The sequence below is a fragment of the Pyrus communis genome, chromosome 6 (assembly GCF_041283825.1).
Source record: "Pyrus communis isolate YQ-2024b chromosome 6, ASM4128382v1, whole genome shotgun sequence".
Lineage (NCBI taxonomy): Eukaryota > Viridiplantae > Streptophyta > Magnoliopsida > Rosales > Rosaceae > Pyrus > Pyrus communis.
Window position 1 is genome coordinate 12910745 of NC_142570.1, and position 20021 is coordinate 12930765.

Sequence of the window (20021 nt, forward strand, 5' to 3'; positions counted from 1 at the left end):
TTTGCACCTTGGATGGTTGCTTCTTTGCTTCTCCTTTGCTTCTTAAGGATTTGAGGAGAGGAACTCCAAGAACACCAAAAGTCTGGTGTCTCTAAGTCTCCACACCAAGGATAAGGTGTGAAGATGAAATGGATGACTTGGAGGAAGGAAGATTGCTAGCTATGTTTCTCTAAGTGTGGCCGGCCTCTTTGGAAGACAAAGTGAGAAAGAGTTTTGCTCTTTTCTTCAAAAGAAAAAACCTAATGTGGTAAAGCTATAAAGTTCCTTTTATAGCATCTCACATTTGAGTGGCAAACTTGCAATTATGCCAAGTTCACTACCACTCACCCTATGGCTAGCCATCCTTTAGTTATTGGGCTAATTGCCCATTTTGTTTTAGTTGTAATACAACTTAAACATAATGGGCCTTATGGACCAAAACCCTTTTAGGCCCTAAGACGTGAAACTAACTTGAAAGCCCAACACGAATCTTTCGTATAATTAATTAACTAATTAATTAATCTTGACCATTCTCAATTAAACCATTTAATTGCTTATCCATCTCATTTATATCTCTTCACTTTCATTCTTACTCGGCGTACGATCCATTAAGTTCCAATTAGCGAGGCAGTGGGCAATTGTTACTCTTTACAATCGATTGTGAATTGAAACTACATTTCCAATTAGCGAGGCAGTGGGCAATTGTTACTCTTAACAAGCGATTGAGAATTGAAACTACATTTCAATTCTCCCCTTGATGAAGATTAATGTTTGCTAATCTTCAGGGCTTTCACAAACCATGAGTGACACCTAGCAGTATGTCATGGCTACCTAAGCTAAGTAGAAGTGGTTAGAGAACTTATCCAGTTACAATTACAATGCAATACGGTCCTTCTCTAATACAATCCTCTTAATCACATTGTTTAAGCAATAGTTTGTTTACTGCTTACTATCCAATGTGATAATTCTCTATATGATTCAATTGAATATGATTTGGAACAAACTTCCTAAGTCATGTTTGTATGATTTGGCTATAGACTCCCGAATCATATCTCAAAGTATTCTCCCTTCACCATGGAAGGTTAGAGATCCTTTGTTGTGCATTCATATGCCTACATAACTAGATAGCTTGACCCCAACAATATCGTGGACACTCTTGATGGAATGCCTTTGACATGATCAAAGATCAAGGACCTAACCATTAGACATCTATGATACCTCAGGTCAAAGGACTACTTTGCACATTGCAATTTATGAGTTCTTACATGACATGTATGTTCGACCTCTCTTTTGATCATTGTTCAGTGTACTCAATTACCTTTTTAAGCACCTATGTGTTTGTCTTAGTGTCCAACACTAAATTACTCGAGACTAGTTATACTCACGCTTGAATTAACATAACATATACTAACCTTAATGTTGGAAATGTGCCCTAAAGCCAATCATATGATGATACTTTACAGACATTTCACATGTTAAACTAATCTAGTTTAATATAAAAGGCAAACATTATTGTTTGAAGCCGTCTCATATAAATGTTATATGCTTAAACGATAATTCCAAGGAATATGTAATTGGGAGAATGTGATATCAAGAAGTTAGATTCATGAGACCATTCTTTTTTCGTATACATATCCTAAACGTTCTTAATCATAGGATTGCCAATTGGTCATTGACAGTCCGTTAAGATCAGCACATGCTATGTCATCTCTTAGTGAGAGTGACCGGTCTCGAGTGATTGGTGTGACTGACATCAAGACAAGTATGTCGATGCTCAATAAAGAATGAGTCCATTGAATACGATCAACAAGGGTTCTCAAACTCATGTCACATGAGAACTCATGGTTAGGATAATGCAAAGTAGTCTTTTGACCTAAGGCATCATAGTTGTCTTGTGGTTAGGTCCTTGATCTTTGACTATGTCAAAGTCACTCCGTCAGAAGGTGTCCACGACACAGTTAGGGTTAAGCCACTTAGCCATGGAGGCAAGTGAATGTGCAATAAGGGATCTTTAACCTTCAAACCGTTTGAGGGAGAATACTCTATGATATGATTAAGAATCTCTGACCAAAGTATGAATAAGATTTAGGAAGTTGTTCCAAATCACATTCAAGGTAATCATATAAGTAAATGAATCACATTGGATAGTAGACATGAATAAACTATCAAACCAAACAATGTGGCCAAGAGTATTGTATTAGAGAAAGACCGTATTGCATTGTAATCCTAAACTGAATAGGTTCACCACCTCTTCTGATTAGCTTGGGTAGCCATGATATGCTGCTAGGTGTGACTCATGGTCTGTCGAAGCCCTAAATGTGTATAATCACTCAAGGGAGAATTGAAAGTATGTTTCAATTCATGATCGATTTAAAAAGTTCTAATCACCCATTGCCTCGCTAAAAACCTAATGGATCGTACACTGTGTAAGGTAGAGATTGAAGAAACAATGGAGATGAGTAAGGATAATTAAATGGTTTAATTATTTATGGCTAGGATTAATTAATATGTTAATTAATCAAACGAATAAGTTCGTTATATACCTCGGGTTAGTTTTGGGCTGCTAGACCTAATGGGATTTGAATGTCAAGCCCATTAACATAAGTTGTATGACAACTAATGAGGCCGCCCATATAGAGAAAGAAAGGGGTTTTGGCTCTTTTAGTCACTTAATTGAAGGGACTGTATAAATAACACATGCTATCCTTTTCTCTTAAAGAGGCCAGCTACCCTAGAGGAAATTAGCTAGCAATCTTACTTCATCTAGGTCACCCATCTCTTCATCAATGCTCTCCTCGGCGTTGAGACTTAGAGGTTCTCTATTTTGGGAACTTGGAGATTCCATTCTACCATCCTCATCCAAAAAATCCATGGAGCTAAGAAGTAAAAAATGAAGGCCCTATCTTTTGAGTGATTAGCCTTTGCTTATGCAAAGAGGAATCAACAAAGGTATAATAGTTCTCAACTCACTTTGTTCTTGAGTTAAGTCTTGATTCACCACACTCACTAGGCCTTGAATTTCATGGATAAAGTTTTGTGTTTTGAGTGCATACAAGCATGATTCCGCCTTTTAATTGTTTATTGCATGCATAGATGTTGCTCAAATGAACTAGGTTTCACAAATATTTCCTTCACTTAATGGATTGTCAATGCCCAATTGGCAATCCTATGGCTAGGAACGTTCTAGGAACGAACGTAAGAGAAAGGTCTCGTTAATTTAACTTACTTATATCACTTCTCTCTTAGATTAAATACATTCCTTGGATTCCCTTATTGCTTAAACACATAATACAATAAATAGTGATTAACAATAAGCTTTGCCCTTCATTAAACATGTAATAGTTTAACACAATAAGTATTCCAAAAGCTATTACATCAAATGAGCGGCTTTGTGGGCATACTTCGAACAATTCATCCCCCTGCAAAATTAACACATCTTGCATACAAAATGAATAGCCACAATTTAATTATTCACACCCTCTTTAATGGTCATTCATCATATATTCATAAAAATCATCTAGCACCCCCGAATTACCGCCCGTAAGTTCAATCTTACTGATTTGGGTTGGTATTGAATTAGGCTTAGGGTCAGCGGCCTCATTTCACCCGATAACATCACAATAAGCAGGGCTCAGTGTTGCATGTGTATGTTGTTCGAGCTCGCTTCGGCAAGAGCTGGACAATTGCTAATCAATCCAAAGTCATTTCAAATATTACAGCCACAAATATATTGTCAAGTAAACTGTATTTACATTGCCTACCTTCTGTTTGGCCATGAATAGTTCTTCTTCCCAACCCTGCGTCTCCAATTTTGACTTCTCTTTTCTTTTGTACTTGTCTTTGATGCCCATTTTCTTTTAACTTGAATAGGATCTTCAAGCATCTCGGTTTGAGAACTCTTGGCCCCCTCTGCAATTTGTTTTCTTTTCTAACTGCAATTACCACCACCCAAACAGTTCAGCTTCGTATCTAATGCTTTCAAAGGCCAGGATAGAAGTACGGTACCTTCCTTAGACATCACCATATTATCAATTAAGTCTGAAGCTTTTTTTTATTTTTTTATTTTTTTTATTTTTATTTTTTTAGAAAACTGAGCTTTTTTTGGACACGATAGAATTGTCGGCATATTTGCTTACTTATATCCCTTCCGTTTGAAGACAATGCTACATTTGGCAATTTACAGCCACCTTTAATGTGCAACATTCTGGCAGCAGCTTTATTTGTTTCATTCTTAAATATGCCAATATGTGTCGACAAGGAAGTCCCCGAAACTCCATCTCTTTCCAGCTACATTTAGCATAACCTAAGGTCATATCAATCACCAACCTCTTCATCTTTGTCACCCTTGCAGTTTTTTCAAGTACTTTGTACACTACCTCATTCTTGTGCCCAGAGTGTTCCCTCAATAAACCGCCACCCAATTGCCGCCCTAAGTACTACGACTGAAATCGCTCAATTCGTCTTCTACTTATTCGAGAGAGGGATATAAATAGAGAGAGTGACTGCAACAGCCGGAGCAGCCTCAGTCATCCACCCCCGTTTAGGGATCGCAGGCACTCCCTGCCGCGGAGGTCTCCGCCACCTCTGTTCAAGCGATCTAGAAGGGAAGATTAAGGGTATGATGGTAGCAGAGGGAGTCCCAAAAGAGGATTTGGACTTGGGGATAGGAGGTGAATTGAGTTTTGTTTGTGAGTTTGTACTTCTATTTTCTGTTTTTTTTTTTTTTTTTTCTAATAGAATATGCCATCATCACCTCAATCTAGATCCGATCTGATCATCTCTCTCTCATCTATTCCGACTGTTTTTTTGCAAGCAGGAATCTTTTTCTCGCTCGGATTCTAGACTGGTTTTTGCTTAGATTTTGGGTTGATTCTCACTCGGATTCTGGGATTCGATCAAATCGGCAAATTTTCAAAAATCTTTTTCTTATTTGTGTATTTGGAGGATCTGGAAAGAGAATAGGGTACGAATGTTGGTGCAGTGGTGGTGGTCGGTGTTGAGCGGGAGTGGGCGGGACGGCTGCGGTCCTACCCTGATGCGAGGGGGTGAACGAGTGTGAGAGATTCCAATTTGAGCATTAAGGACAAGGCCTGTTATTTTGTAAAAATGACGAGGGTATTATTGGACTTTAGAAAGTTTCATTAAAGATGCACTATAGCTCCGCGTGCTTTGAAAAAAAGTCAGTTTTCCAAAGCAGCATTTAGTTGCTTCGGCTGTTCTAATGATTTCAGTTGTCAATCACCACAGCTTCCAAAATAATCCTTTTTTTTTTAATTTACCAAACACCTTCAACATAAAAACTTAAAAAATAAGCAGCTTTTTTTTCTAAGCACCAAAATGCCAAACCAGTCGCGTGACATTATAGTCATTTTAGTTAAATCCCGCATGACATTATAGTCATTTTAGTTCACTTTGTTTAGACCTGGCATTTCTGTCGTTTTTTCTGTGTTCATATAGTTTTCATAACATACTTGATAGCTTAACGAATTGTGTCTTGTAACACCCCATTAAAGTAAATGGTAATATGACCTGACTTAAAATTGACCCACTAATATTATCAAGTTATATGACCTGATTTGTTGCCCGTTAAATAAGCTATATTTTAAGTCAATAAATAATGAAAATAAAAAAACATAATTTAATCCAAAATAAAAATGGAAAACGTAATACAAAATTAGCATATGCATACCACATAGTCACATAATATTACTTCAAAACATAATAAAATAAAATAAAATATTTTTCTTTCAATTATAACATACCCCAAAATAAGAGTCTGATGAAAAAAAAAAACATTAGTAAATTACTACATAATACCAAATATTCAAGAATACACAAAATGAAGGGAGTTGCATTTCAAGGTTGAGGAACCTTTCACGTTTTTCACAATAAAACCCTTAAAATTACTTTTTTTTTCAATGTGTTTGGTATTTTTAAATTACTTGATATTTTTATTTTTAATATATTGTATAATGTTTTAAATCTCACTATTTGTCTATAGTATACTATAAAAATAAATAAATAAATAAAATTTAATTTTTTTTAAAATTTATATAGAATAATAATACAAACATACAAATTTAATATACAATATATACATATACACTATGGCTGTTGTATTTTATGGTAAATATTTTTAGTAGTTTAAAAATTAAAATCATCAAAATAATTTTTTTTCTTAATGTGTAGAAACGGGTTACCTGCAATCACATTCGTGTAAACTTATTAAGGATGCATGATGAACGGGCTTTTATTTTGTGACCCGATAATGAGCCAGTTAGATATCATGTTGATTCAAAAATCATTATTTTCATCTCGTTTGTGTGCCGTATTAACGGACCTATAAAAAATTGCCATGTCTAATTTTGTTTATAATTTCATAAATCTTTACGGGAAAATAGTTACCAACGAAAACGCCAAACGAGTTGTAATTAAATTCAGGTGATGAGTTCCCCATGACACTGCAACTCCCATGTGTGGTCCCCCCAGCTCTAAGCACCTGAAAAACCACACCGTTCTCACGCAGAAGCCACGTGACAGACTTTGATATGTCTAGCAACTTTGGACACGTGGCAGCACCTTATAGCCGATACTTGTATCCAATCGTACGGAAAATTAATATGTGTCTCTGCCCTCGTACGGACAACGCCTTTTTTAAATGAGGCATTGTTTACGGTGCCTATCCGGTGCTTCAAAATTTACCTGCAACTTCAGGTTACGGCGATTGTCCGGATATAACTGACAACCTGGCAATCGACAGGATTGCTTGCTGCTTTTTCTCTCTATAGCTCGTCATTGCCCATCCGTCCAGTCACCGGCGACAGAGGGTTGTCAGTCACTCCACTCACGTGTCACCAAAAGGCCCGATGGCATCGAGTTTCTGTGCACCCCAACAAAGGTATTTAATTTTAAAGGGCTTTTAGATCTAGGTCCAAAAAGTTTTTTGAACTGAGTCTGGTTATTCAATTACATATTTTGATATCAATTTTGCTCTTTTAGATAAAAATATTTAAATTATTTAATTAGTATCATTTATTCAGTTTTTAAATTTTGAATATTTAAATACCGAAACTAAAATACTATCTAGTAACTACCTACTATTTATGAAGAAAACAAAACTGAAATAATCTAGTAACTACCTACTTATTGTATAGGAAGAAAAATGCTTTATACCTACAAAACAAATATAATCTACCTGCAAAACAAAAATAAACTACCTATTGCATTGGAAGAAAAATGCTAGGAACCTACATGGTGGAACATAGAAATATAAATATGATATAATATATCTCCATTAAAGGAACGAATTTGGAGGGAAGAACACAAAAATATCACCCATGAAAAGAGAGACAAAAAAGAGGAGGATTGATAGAAAGAATTGTTTGGAAGAAGGAAAAAAGGTGGGATGAAACGGATTGGGGGTTGAGGTGATTATATGGTTATAACTAATTCTACAATTAAGGGAGTAGTTAAACGACAAATAATCCCATAATTAAGAAATTTTGTGTATTTATAACAATTCGTAAGTCTAAGGGGTAAATATGGTACAAACTACAAATAAGCATACGTAGAATCTTAATTATTAGACCTATTTCAATGAAGTGAACTAATGACTCATAAAATTAGATCTATATCAAGTTATCCCTTAATTTTAGTCCTATTATTTTTTTAAGAAGGTGCTATCTACATATTTTTATTTATTTATTTATTTTTAAGTCTCACAAATTTATTTTTTAATTTTTAACTTTTGATATTTTATAATTCAACTATTCGACGGATGTAAATTAAAAAAAAATGTGGGAATAACACATCTTCATCTTTTAATCATTTTAGTATTGCGTGAAGAAATAGTAAGTGGGTCACATGTGTCGGCTGGGCAAGTATTCCCTTTTTTTTAACTTTTTAGGGAGGTGTACATTAATTACCAAAAAAAGAAAGGAGGAAGAGTAGATTGGGTTCAAAACTTACAACCTCCTTTCCCTTTTCATTTTATTCCAGGCTTTTTATATTTCCAGAAATATACCTCTATCATACATTCATAGGGTTCTCGTTAAAGGCTTTGGACCTAAAAAGGAAAAGAAAAAAGTAGAACAAATCAATCAATCTTAATTTTCTTTTTGTATGGGTACTTTATATCTATAAATCTTTATTCATCTTCTTCCTCCTCATAATTTGTTTCTAGGGTTTCTTGTCTGCCCCCTTTCCATATTTAGAAACCCTTTTTCTTGTTGTTGCTTGAGATTTTCCAGGAAATTGACTTCCGGTTTGTCCCGGAATTCGATTAAGGTGAGAAAATGGTGAGGGGGAAGACGCAGATGAAGCGCATAGAAGATGCAGCGAGCAGGCAAGTGACCTTTTCGAAGAGAAGAAATGGGTTGATGAAGAAAGCCTTTGAGCTTTCAGTTCTGTGTGATGCAGAAGTTGCACTTGTTGTCTTCTCCGCAAGAGGGAAGCTCTACGAGTTTTCCAGCTCTAGGTACGTTTATCTTTTAGAACAAAACCATAATATTTTTGTTTTATTTTGTTTCCAAATTAGGCATTTTAAGATGGTTTTATTGTTAATTTAATTTCAGATTTTGATTTTAATCAGTGCAGAAAGCTGCTTCTTGTGTAGTACGTGTAGCAATATAGATAGGGAAAAGTCTATACCAAATATATTGGAAAAGTCTAGACCAAACATATCTCAGGCTTTATGTGTGTGTGTGTGTGTGTGTGTGTGTAATTACTGTTTATAGACCAAATTCATAAAATTAAGCTTCTTTAATTTCCCCTCTTTTCTGATTCAAATATTTTTGTGGTAATTTTGTTCATCGGTTTGGGTTAAAAGTATTCTGGGTTTTAATTCGGTTTCCTTTTCTCTCTCCTGTTATAGACCTTTCACTCACCACATTTGTTTCAAGAAATATTTGAACAAGAAAAAGGAAATCTTTGAGATGTGTAGTTTCTGATATATGTATTATTTAGTAAATACATATATTCACATGATTTATAACTGATCATAAGATGAAGATTTTATTAAATACATGGAAGTTTTATAGTTAAATTTGTCATAAGATTTGACAATATTATATTTTATTTGTTAATTACTTATTGTTTATAGGATCTTTGTTTTTTCTGTGGATATTTACTGAATCTAAATAGTGACATGTAATTAACCCTAACAAAGAAAACAAAAATACTTGATTTATATAACTTTAGGTGAAATAACTGACAAATAAACTTGGAATTTTGGTCTATCAGAGGGACCTCTGAGTAATATATAGCTTTAGTTCCTGGCCTCTTCATTTTATATATTGATTAGTACTTAAAAATGAAGGGGTCGCTGTTCCTAGTATCTATTACCGGAGGATTTTGTAATTATGCAACTAGGTTTTAAGTTTTAGTTTTAGTGATGACGTCGTCTACTAAGTACTTGTAATGCTTTCAAAAATTCACTACATATTAATGACGATTGACACATATAATAAATTATTAACGATACGAGAGAATCTCTCCTCCACTATATAAGGACTGTATGCTTGAGTTAAATGAATAATCTTGTTTGAAGTATAAGATGTGATTGATTTCTGACCAACATTTATGCTCAATCAAATTAAAAGATTAGTAAATGCTTGCATCTTCTTAATCTTAAGAAGTGGAGATGGATATACCTACAGTACTGTTGCTAAGAGAATCATGTTTGTGATTAAGAAATAATGGACAAACTATTACAAATGTGTTCAAACAAATTTTCAAACTTTAATATTAGCCTATAGGGATAGATGTACCAAAAATTAAAATTGACTAGAATGTGTTCAAACTAAAAATTGTAAAAAAAACACTATTTACTATCTTCATTTTATCATAGTTGTATGCTTAATTAGGATAAGAGAATTAAGATCATTATTATTACCATTATTGAAATATGGATAAGGCCGATGCAGGGTTAGGGAGGGTCGAACTTAAGGCCTTCTGTACATGGGTGAATACTCTTAAATACTTGAGCTACAAGCCCTGTGCATGCATGACAATAAGTGTTGTTAACGATGTGTACTAAGAAGCTTACAAGAGTACGATATTTTTTGTTATTTTCATCAAAAAAAAAAAAAAAAAATTGTATGTTTAGGTTTTCAAACATTATATATGGGAGACTTTGAATGCAATCTCTAGTTATGAATATTCTTTGATTGAAATCTTGTTGGTTTTCAATTTTTGATCGAAGTCCCTGAAATTAATGTGATGATTTCTTTCTATGTATGTTACTATATTTTTTAAATTGAAAAATGAAATTTATAGTTTTTTATATTAATGAGATTAAAAATATTAAAATATAAATATACTATTGTGTGTGCGTGTGTGTGTGTGTAAATATGGGTACATTCATCAAAATTAACCAAAACATTATTGTACCAAAACATGGGTACATTCTTCAAAATCACAAAAAAGAAAAAAGAAAAAAAAAAGAAAAGATATTAGGCTAATAACATCAGTAAATTTCTTCGATTAAACATGACATGGATACATTCTCAAATCAAAGCAAAAAGAATTTAACCATATAAGTTTAAAAATGGATTAGAAAAAAATTGAATAGATTTTATATAAAAATATAACAAATTGGTATATTTAAAAATGAGTACATTTTAAGATTAAAAATTTTAAAAAATTACATGAATGGTTACATATAAGATTAAAAAATTGAAAACATTTTTGAAAAAAGCTAATGGGTACCAACTTATTCTAATTTATTTATTTATTTTGAAAATGTTTTGAATTGAAAATTAGTTAGACGTTTAATAAAGGTGTGAGTATTAAAATTCTAAATTAATTGTTAAATTTTATTTAAAAGAATTATGTAATTGACGTGTAAATTCATTATTACATTAATGCTAGAGACTTAGATCAAAATCTAAAAACTAATAATGTTTTAGTTAATGAACATTAGTAACTAGGGACCGGATACTAATTTTTCCATTATATATACATATGTGGAATAATAGTACGCTAAAGCTTGGTCTCCACACACAACTAGTTTGATTACTTGAGAGTAATAATCCAAAATAATATAAATGGTAAACAATTAATTGGGAAAATTTGACAGTTTCATTCAATTTTAATTTTCGAGTACATCTTATTATATCTATCTAAGAACCCCCTCATTTTCAAAAGGTTTTACCTAACTCTCTTAAATCAACTCTGTCTCAATTTTTCCCATATAGATCGTCAAAATCCATTAGTAAAATAGTTAAAATTGTTCCCCTAGCACAAATGACACATCTCAGCTACAATGGGACCTATTTGTGCCACATAAACAATTTTATCGGACCTGTTAATAGATTTTAACGTTAGGAGACATAATGAGACACATTTTGTGTTTCAGGAGATTAAGACTTGAGTTGAGTTTTAGGGAGTGTTGCCTTATATAAGCTTTTTGTAAACACATTCCAAACAGGTTGTTAGAACTCAGTCACCAACTATAAAGTGAATCTCCTCTTAGAAGGTGGCACTTGTAAGGATCTGGATATAAGAACGATAAATTGGTTCAGTTTATAGTACATCTCCTTTCAGAGAGATTTTGAGTTTTTTTTCTTCCTTTAATTTAGCATGGCCTTCAACTTTATCTAACATTTAATTTCTTAAATCATTGTAAATGTGGTTTAACCTTGTTAAAAAACCATCTGCATAACTTCACTACTAGCACTCCTGACCTGACTTGCCTTTGACTCAATCACATAAATATAATAGGTCATCTCTTTCCATACTCGATATATCTCAATCTATGTTGAGATTATCAATTCCACATTGGAGAAAGAACAAACTTTGCATGTGCTTATAACTAATTGAGCTACTCTCATATTGCCAATTGATTTTATAGTGGAACCTTAACTTTCTTCATGGTATCATAGTAAATTGTCCTACGTCATCCAATTTGTATTGTCCATGTGTTAGGCTTGAAAATTTGCCAAACATAAAGTGGCTTGATGAGAGTATTAATCCCACATCAGGGAAAGAAGGGACATTGCCTATGCTTATAAGTAATTGAGCTACTCCATATTACTAATTCATTTTATGGTGAAACCTCAACTTTCTTCAATGTATAATTATTTACACGTAGTACTTAGTCATCTTATTAGCTTTTAATCTCAAGCTCCAATCACCACGTCATGGCTTGTCACGAATACACATAAATCTATCGTCCACACCCCCCACCCCGCCTCCCCTCTCCCTCCCCCGCCTCCCCAACCCCTCTTCTTTAAACTTTTATCTGGGTTTATAGTTGCCTATAATTTGAATCTGTATGGATAATATGGAAAATAAATCTTAGCACAGTTGGTGGTATTCTTATCTCATGTTGTACTTTCAGTATCAACAACACACTAGACCGTTACCAAATGAGAGTGAAGGATGCAGGCCATCTTACCACTAAAGCATTTGAAGAAGATATGGAGGTATCTGCCACTGCACACTGGTTCTATCTATGGTTCTATCCATCCTTTCATTCAATTAAAATATAAATTATTCCAGCTGCTATATAATTGGTTTTTTTTCCCTTTTTGGAGAACTAGTGGTGTATAAAACCTTAAAATTCGACGATTCAAATCATTAAAGTAAAAAACGCAGTTGAGTCCGCAAGAGAAATAACTATCCTGAAAGGGCTAATTATTTCATATCTTCTTTTATCATAAGCAATTCCTTTTAAGACCTGCATGAAGGATAAACGTTACTAAATTTCTGGCAATTTTTGGACTGCATGCAGCATGAGAAGGATGACACTCAAACCTTGGCAAAAAAGATCGAGTGTATTGAAGCTTCTAAACGGTTTAACTCAGTGCTCAACTGGAAATTTGTATTTTAAGCTTGTTTTAATTAGTGTTGTACTGCAATCAGATTTTCATTTTCGTCGGAGATTGTTGATAAATGCTATACGTATGGTGTAGGAAGCTGTTAGGTAATGATTTGGAATCATGTTCCATGGAGGAACTACATCAGATAGAGAATCAACTGGAGCGAAGCTTAACAAAAATTAGGGCCAAAAGGGTACAGATTAATTTATAGGAGTTCTATATATATGCATTCTTTTTCTTTCTCTTGGTCTGCTTATACAGGATTTCTTTATATTTTGCATTAATAAATAGGTCATCAATTCAGTGGACTTGATATAACAATCATTCCGGATGGCAGAGAAAAGATAATTAATTAGTAGATCTATAAATATGCATTCTTTTTCCTTCTCTTGGTCTGCTTATACAGGATTTCTTTATATTTTGCATTAATAAATAGGTCATCAATTCAGTGGACTTGATATAACAATCATTCTGGATAGCAGAGAAAAGATAATTAATTAGTAGAAGTTCAAAATGTTAAAGGTTTAAGTTATACATATATTATGTTTGGCAAAAAAAGTTATACATATATTATGTATTTGAAGTGTAAATCTCACACCAATGAATTAAGAAACATACGTGTCGTATAAACAGTTGGGCCACTTCTATTATTGTCAATTGGTTTTAGAGTGTAACCTTAACTTCTTTCAACCTGCATTGCCTACATGTTAAGATTAAAATGCCTCTTACGTGGCGTCAGGGTGTATGCTGAGAATGAATCCCACATCGAAAATTAAGGGAGAATTGAGTCAATCCCCAATATTGCCAATTGAATTTAGACTGAAACATGAACTTTCCCTCTATAGGATATAATTTGAATCATTACTATAAGCTACTAACATGTAATGCACTTTGTTTTTCCTTTATCAGAGTCAGTTACTGACGGAGCAGATTGATAAGCTGAAGGAAGAGGTAATTACCAATAGAAGTTTCCGTTACATATTATTATTCGCGTGCATATGCCTCTATTTGTCTGAAAATGTTGATATGCCGTATTCTTAAACTTCCCATGATCAGGAGAAAAAGCTATTGCAACAAAATACAAGGCTGTGGGAAATGGTAATGCTTCAGATTCTCTCATAAACGTTGAACATCAACATTGTATACACATCCTAGTTAATGCAATTCTTGGCCACTTTCAACTAGGGTTCATGATCTCCAATATCTACAAGTGAATCCATTGGATATGCATAAAGGCTACTGTTATCACGGTTAAGTTATGTTGTCGAATTGTAAATATATAAACATCTTATATTGCCATGTATATAGCATCATAAATTGATTAGAAAGTTAATTGTCGACTTTGAATCTAGGGTTCATGATCTCCAATATCTACAAGTGAATCAATTGGACGGGCATAAAGGCTTCTGTTATTATGGTTAAGTTATGTCGTTGAACTGTAAATATGATAATATAAACATCTTATATATATTGCCACATATGTAGCATCATAAATTGACTAGAAAGTTAATTGTTGAGTTTGAATAAGATTGAGTATCTTTATTGGAACTTGACATGAGATATATAGGTGTTAATTTTGGTAACTATATTATTCTTGGTACATTTTTATAGGTATAATAAGCCTAATAAAAATCAGAATCAAAACCTAATCTAAATATACTTGGGAATAGTCAAACTACCATTTTATGAAAGGATAAAAATTTCAAATATATACTTAGTTGTTTATGTATGACTATTAATTGATTCAGTGTAGCATGCAACCACTTCGTGCTTCAAGAACAAGCAAGCATGGAGATGATCATGGAGTATTCCTGCCCCAGACACCAAATATGGATGTCGAGACGGATTTGTTCATCGGGCCACCTAAAAGACGGCGAAGTGGCCAAAATCCGTAGGATGACGATGTTGATGATGATGATCTCAAATTCAACATTCTTGATAATAAAAGTTTACACCTTGAAAAATCTGCAACAGCAGTTCTACAAAGCTTCATGATGGCCGTACGTGATTTTTCGTGTGCACCCAAAATAATTTTGAAGTAAAACAGTTAAACGTATAGTATATGAATAATTGTACGAAAATTTCACTTTTAATGTAATTTAATAATTTTTTACATTGTCAATATTTTTTAAAATTAATATAATTAAATCAATTAATGTAATTTTTTTTAAAAATATTTTGAACAAACGATATTATCTACATTAAAGGGGAGATGTGAGTTTAGCCTCATAATGTGTTAAGCAATAATTTAAATTCACTATAGTTTAAATTAAATATTGTTGGGGTCCAAAAACGTCACGCAAGGCTCAAGAGGATTGAAGCCCAGACTTTCTATATGATACATGCTATTTCGTGCTAAATCCAATTTATATCATATGCTAAGGTCCACAAGGCTCATAGAAAACTCTGATATTTGAAACTTTGGCTTACTTGGGAGTACCAAAGTCAATTCACTATAATTTAAATTAAATATTGTTGGGGTCCAAAAACGTCACGCAAGGCTCAAGAGGATTGAAGCCCAGACATTCTATAAGATACATACTATTTCGTGCTAAATCCAATTTATATCATACGCTAAGGTCTACAAGGCTCATAGAAAACTCTTTGATATTTGAAACTTCGGCTTACTTGGGAGTACCAAAGTCTAAGCCCAACATAGAGTGATCCCATGCTAGGTAAGCAAATGAGATATTTCCTTGCACGTTATTTCAGTCGTGCACTGTCATTAGCCCAACTCCATAACAACTATCTTCCCAGAGTATTTCACTCTTTCCTTTCCCAAAGTATGTCACTCTTTCCCTGACCAAAGTATTCCACCCTTTCCCTGCACCAAACTGTTTCACCTTTTTAGCTCAATGGAAAAGTAAGATGTGATGTCTAGACTTTTAGATCTGGAATTCCTTTTTGACATTGTAATTGTACCACATGCTCAATCTTGCTTTAGGCTATTCTTTGTTTATGGGCTGTGTCTGTTAGGGAGAAATATTCAAGGATGTGGCATATCTCACTTTAAAAGGTTTGTTCATGCATGTGCGTTTCACATCTATATTCCTGTTACATTTTGATTAGCTTAGTTGTCTAGTCAGCCTTGCATGTGAATTTCTAGCAAGCTAGGCATACAACTTAAAACCTGCCCACATGGGCTAATTGACAACTTTTTACCGAATGTCTGTTTTTCATAAATCTCATTCATACTCTAGCCAGAAATTCTTAATCATATCATAGAGTATCTCCCTTAAACGATTTAAAGGTTAGAGATCCATTGTTGTGCATTCGCTTGCCTCCATGGCTAAGTGGCTTAACCCTAACTATGCCTTGGACATCCTCTGACGGAGTGACTTTGACATAGCCAAAGATCAAAGACCCAACCACAAGACAACTATGATGCCTCAGGTCAAAGGACTACTTTGCATTATCCCAACCATGAGTTCTCATGTGACATGAGTATGAGAACTCCTTGTTGATTGTGTTTAGTGATGTGATAAAAGATAACACTCAAATTAAACCCTCTTTTTGACAATTGTAGTATAGTAATAAGTAGGGATCGTTCTAGGCCGGGGATTAGGAGGGATTGCTAATCTAATGAAAATTGACTCAAAGATGTGAAAATATGTTTTAAAACACTTTAAATGACCTCACAAGACTCTTACTAACTTATATGACCAAAAACAAACTTCAAAAGACTCAAAACAACTTAAAACAACCAAAAATACTCAATTTAGACTTTAGGACTTAATTTGGACGAAAATACACTTGGTTTTGACTCTAAAGACTCAAAAAGACTCTTTTGGACAGATTTGGAACAAATAAGAAAGGGGGTTTTGATTTTGGACGAATTTAAAAGAAATCAAGTAACTTAAAACTTTAAAACAGATTTTGGACGAATTTAAGAAAAAGTAATGGATGATGGGATAGCCAAGGGATACTTCTCCAGACATGATACTTTCTAACATAAATTGATTTCCAATTGCTTTTCCGATAAACCATGAACCTCAACACCCCAGATTAACCGTGACATCACTAATTAACCCTCAGATTTCCCTTAAGTTAGTGGATTGGATGACATCATACGACAACCCAAAGCATTCTTCAAAAAGTCCCCTACATGACATCATAATAGAGATACGGTCAAAGATCATTACGTTCAATGGAAATCATAAGTATTGACAAAGCACTTGTAACTATGACATCATGATACGCATGCTAGGAATTTACTTAACATGATTGTGAAAACAACCTTAACTACTTGTGAATATAAGTTTGTGACGATTATGTGAAACACCCTTATATTCTAGCCCCAAATTCAAGCATGCAAATTAAGTAGGCCTCCCTAATAAACATACAAGAATAAGTTATCCATCAAACGTTAAGCAAATTGCGTTCACAACTTATGAAATCACAACTGGACTTAATCAACTCATATTATAATTGTAATCATGGTTTCAAAGCATCCCTAGGCTAAAACGAGTTTAGCCTCTCATGTTCATGACAAAACAAAGCAATATAGATTTAAACATTGAAAATAAAAGATAGATTACACCTAAAAACGTCCAACACTCCAACTTGAATGCACAAACGCCCAAGGCTTGGTCTTCCTTCTCCTCCTCCTTGTTAAGTCACGGCACAAGGTCTATGATGGGTTTGTGGATGATTTTCTGGGTTTTGGATGGATTTAGGTATGTATGGTGGTGCGGCAAAGGATGATGGTGGTGTATGGAGGTTGGGATAGAGGTGTGGAAGTAGGGGAATGATGGATGGGTGGTTGCAAGGTCACAGCAAAGGGTTGATTTCTGGAGGAGTGTATGAATGTTGTGTGAAGGGGTGGTGAACTAAATGGTGCGGCAAGGGCTGCTTATATAGGCTAGTTTGGCACACTTAGTGAAGGAAAAGGATTGCCTAATCCTATTGAAAAAGGGTCAATTCAAGGCAGAAATCAAGTGGGATTGGGAATAGGAATTTCGGCTAGGATTTAGGGAGTTCTAGAAGGCTAGGTGCGGCACACATGTAGGGATAGGATAAGGTGTTCTAGAAACTGTGTTTAAGGCAGATTCCTAATCCTAAAGGGCCTAGGACATGTGATATAAGAGTAGGAAAAGGATTGTGATTCCTAAACCTACAAGGAATGGTGTTTTGCGGCATTGGTATGGATAAGTCTTCTAGAAACTGAAATAGGTGTTTAGATGTGTAATTGATTCCCCCTAATTAGCTAGGTTTAAGTCCCAATCTGATTTGGATAGGATAGAATAGGATAATGTTAGAGTTAGGATAGGATAAGGTTTATAGGATAGGATAAGATAAGGTTTGGATAAGGTTGGATAAGGTTGGATAAGGTTCCTTGTTTCTTGCTTCTTCCTTATCTTCATTGGAATAGAACTTCTTCCACCAGATTTGTAGCCTTTCCTAGCTCTTCTTGTCTTCAATTTCGTCCATCCTCTTTGCTCCATGGTTGAGCTATCCAATCCATGCCCAAAAATGCTCCAAATAGCCTCAAAATGCACTTTCTTGCTCCCTTTGCCATTAGAACCTAAAAACATACGAAAATGTCTTAAAATACTAAAACAACTATGAATTAACAACATAAATGCACGAAAACAAGCTAAGTAAGCCGCCTAAATATGCTCCTATCATTTAGTGGACTCATTCTCCATTAAGCACCTACATACTTGTGTTGGTGTCAGTCATACCAATGACTTGAGACTAGTCACTCTCTCTAAGAGAAGGCATAGCACGTATTGATCTTAATGGACTGTCAATGCCCAATTGGCATCAGAATGTTTAGGATATGTATAAGAAAAGAATGGTCTCATGAATCTAACTTCTTTAGATCACATTCTCCCAATTACATATTCCTGGAACTTATCGTTTAAGCATATAACATTTATATGAGATAGCTTAAACAATAATCTTTGCCCTTTATATATAGATATATATATATATTAAACTAGATTAGTTTAACATGTAAAATGTCCGTAAAGTATCATCATATGATTGGTTTTTAGGGCACGTTTCCAACACTTTAGAGTATTTGGAAGTGTTTGCTATATTTTGAGAGATCACGAACACCTAGCCAAGTTTGATACAAAGAGTGATGAAGGAATCTTTCTAGGGTACTCCAACACAAACCGAGCTTTAGAGTTTACAATCTTCACACAAATACCATCATGGAATCTATAAATGTCAAAGTTGATGACTTCATTGTTCTTTCTACTCTCGATATTGAAAATGTTGATTTTTTTTTTCTTCTCCCTCAAAGGATAATGGTGATGCTTCTATTAAGTCAGGTGTGTTGTCAGAAAGTCACAATAAGAGTGAATCAAGCACTGATCAAGATTCTCGCATTCTGTTCAAGGATAAACCGAAATGGGCCAGAAGTCATTGAGATGAGGAAATAGTGGTCCTATTGACAAAGGTGTTAGAACTCGAAGACAAATTGTAGATGAAGCTGTCAATGTGTGCTATGTTTCTTAAATTAAGCCTAAAAATATCAAAGATTTTTTAACTGATGAAGAATGGATATTGACCATACAAGAAGAGCTAAATCAGTTTGAGAAGAATGAAGTTTGGTCCCTTGTTAACCGTCTATTGAACACTAATGTTATTGGCACCAAATGGATTTACAAGCACAAGTCTGATGAGTCCGAAAATGTGATTAGAAATAATGGCAGACTTGTTGCTCAAGGACACTCTCAACTTGAAGGTGTTGATTTTGATGAAACCTTTGCTCATGTTGCTCATCTTGAAAAAGAAATTATATATCATCAAAATGGGAAAATCTCATCAATTTGGCTTTCCATGCAATGTCATATGTAGTGCTTCAAGGTCCCCCGCCACAAGTCATGAATCAAATTCTTTGAAAAATCAAAAGGTGTCTTATCAAAATTTCACCATCATTCCAATGACCTTGGCATTTATCAAATTGGTGCCCCCTTAAAGTTCTTCGTCAAAATTATCTTTTGTTCCAAGGCTTGTGTCTTGCTTTTTGCGAGTCTTGTCCTTTGTTCATTTTATGTTGGAAGTGTGTTTTTTTTTAAGTTAACAAATTATTAAAAGTTTGGTCAAACTTTGAAAATACTTTTTGAGATTAAATGCTTGGTTCTATGTTTTCAAGATGCTGTCACCAATCATGTACCCTTACCTTGACACATCATTGTTGCATCATGAGCAAGTGTTCATCTCTACTTTACTATTTATGTATGCCTTTGAAGAGTTGTCTGTTGACAA

General features: G+C 34.1%; 1 protein-coding gene across 2 annotated transcripts; it reads left to right on the forward strand.

Annotated features, from left to right (window-relative positions):
• The first annotated feature begins 7982 nt into the window (after positions 1–7982).
• LOC137711418 (agamous-like MADS-box protein AGL19) lies at positions 7983–14961 on the forward strand. 2 transcript variants are annotated; one of them, XM_088695812.1, is made up of 7 exons: positions 7983–8455; positions 12320–12404; positions 12713–12774; positions 12894–12993; positions 13710–13751; positions 13857–13898; positions 14554–14961. In XM_088695812.1, the coding sequence occupies exons 1-7, from the start codon at positions 8274–8276 to the stop codon at positions 14596–14598; spliced, it is 558 nt and encodes a 185-aa protein (XP_088551938.1). In that variant the 5' UTR covers positions 7983–8273; the 3' UTR covers positions 14599–14961. The 2 variants fall into 2 exon arrangements, with proteins under 2 accessions (XP_088551938.1, XP_068306757.2); XM_068450656.2 differs by having other exon boundaries at positions 7984–8455; positions 14549–14961.
• The last annotated feature ends 5060 nt before the right edge of the window (positions 14962–20021 follow it).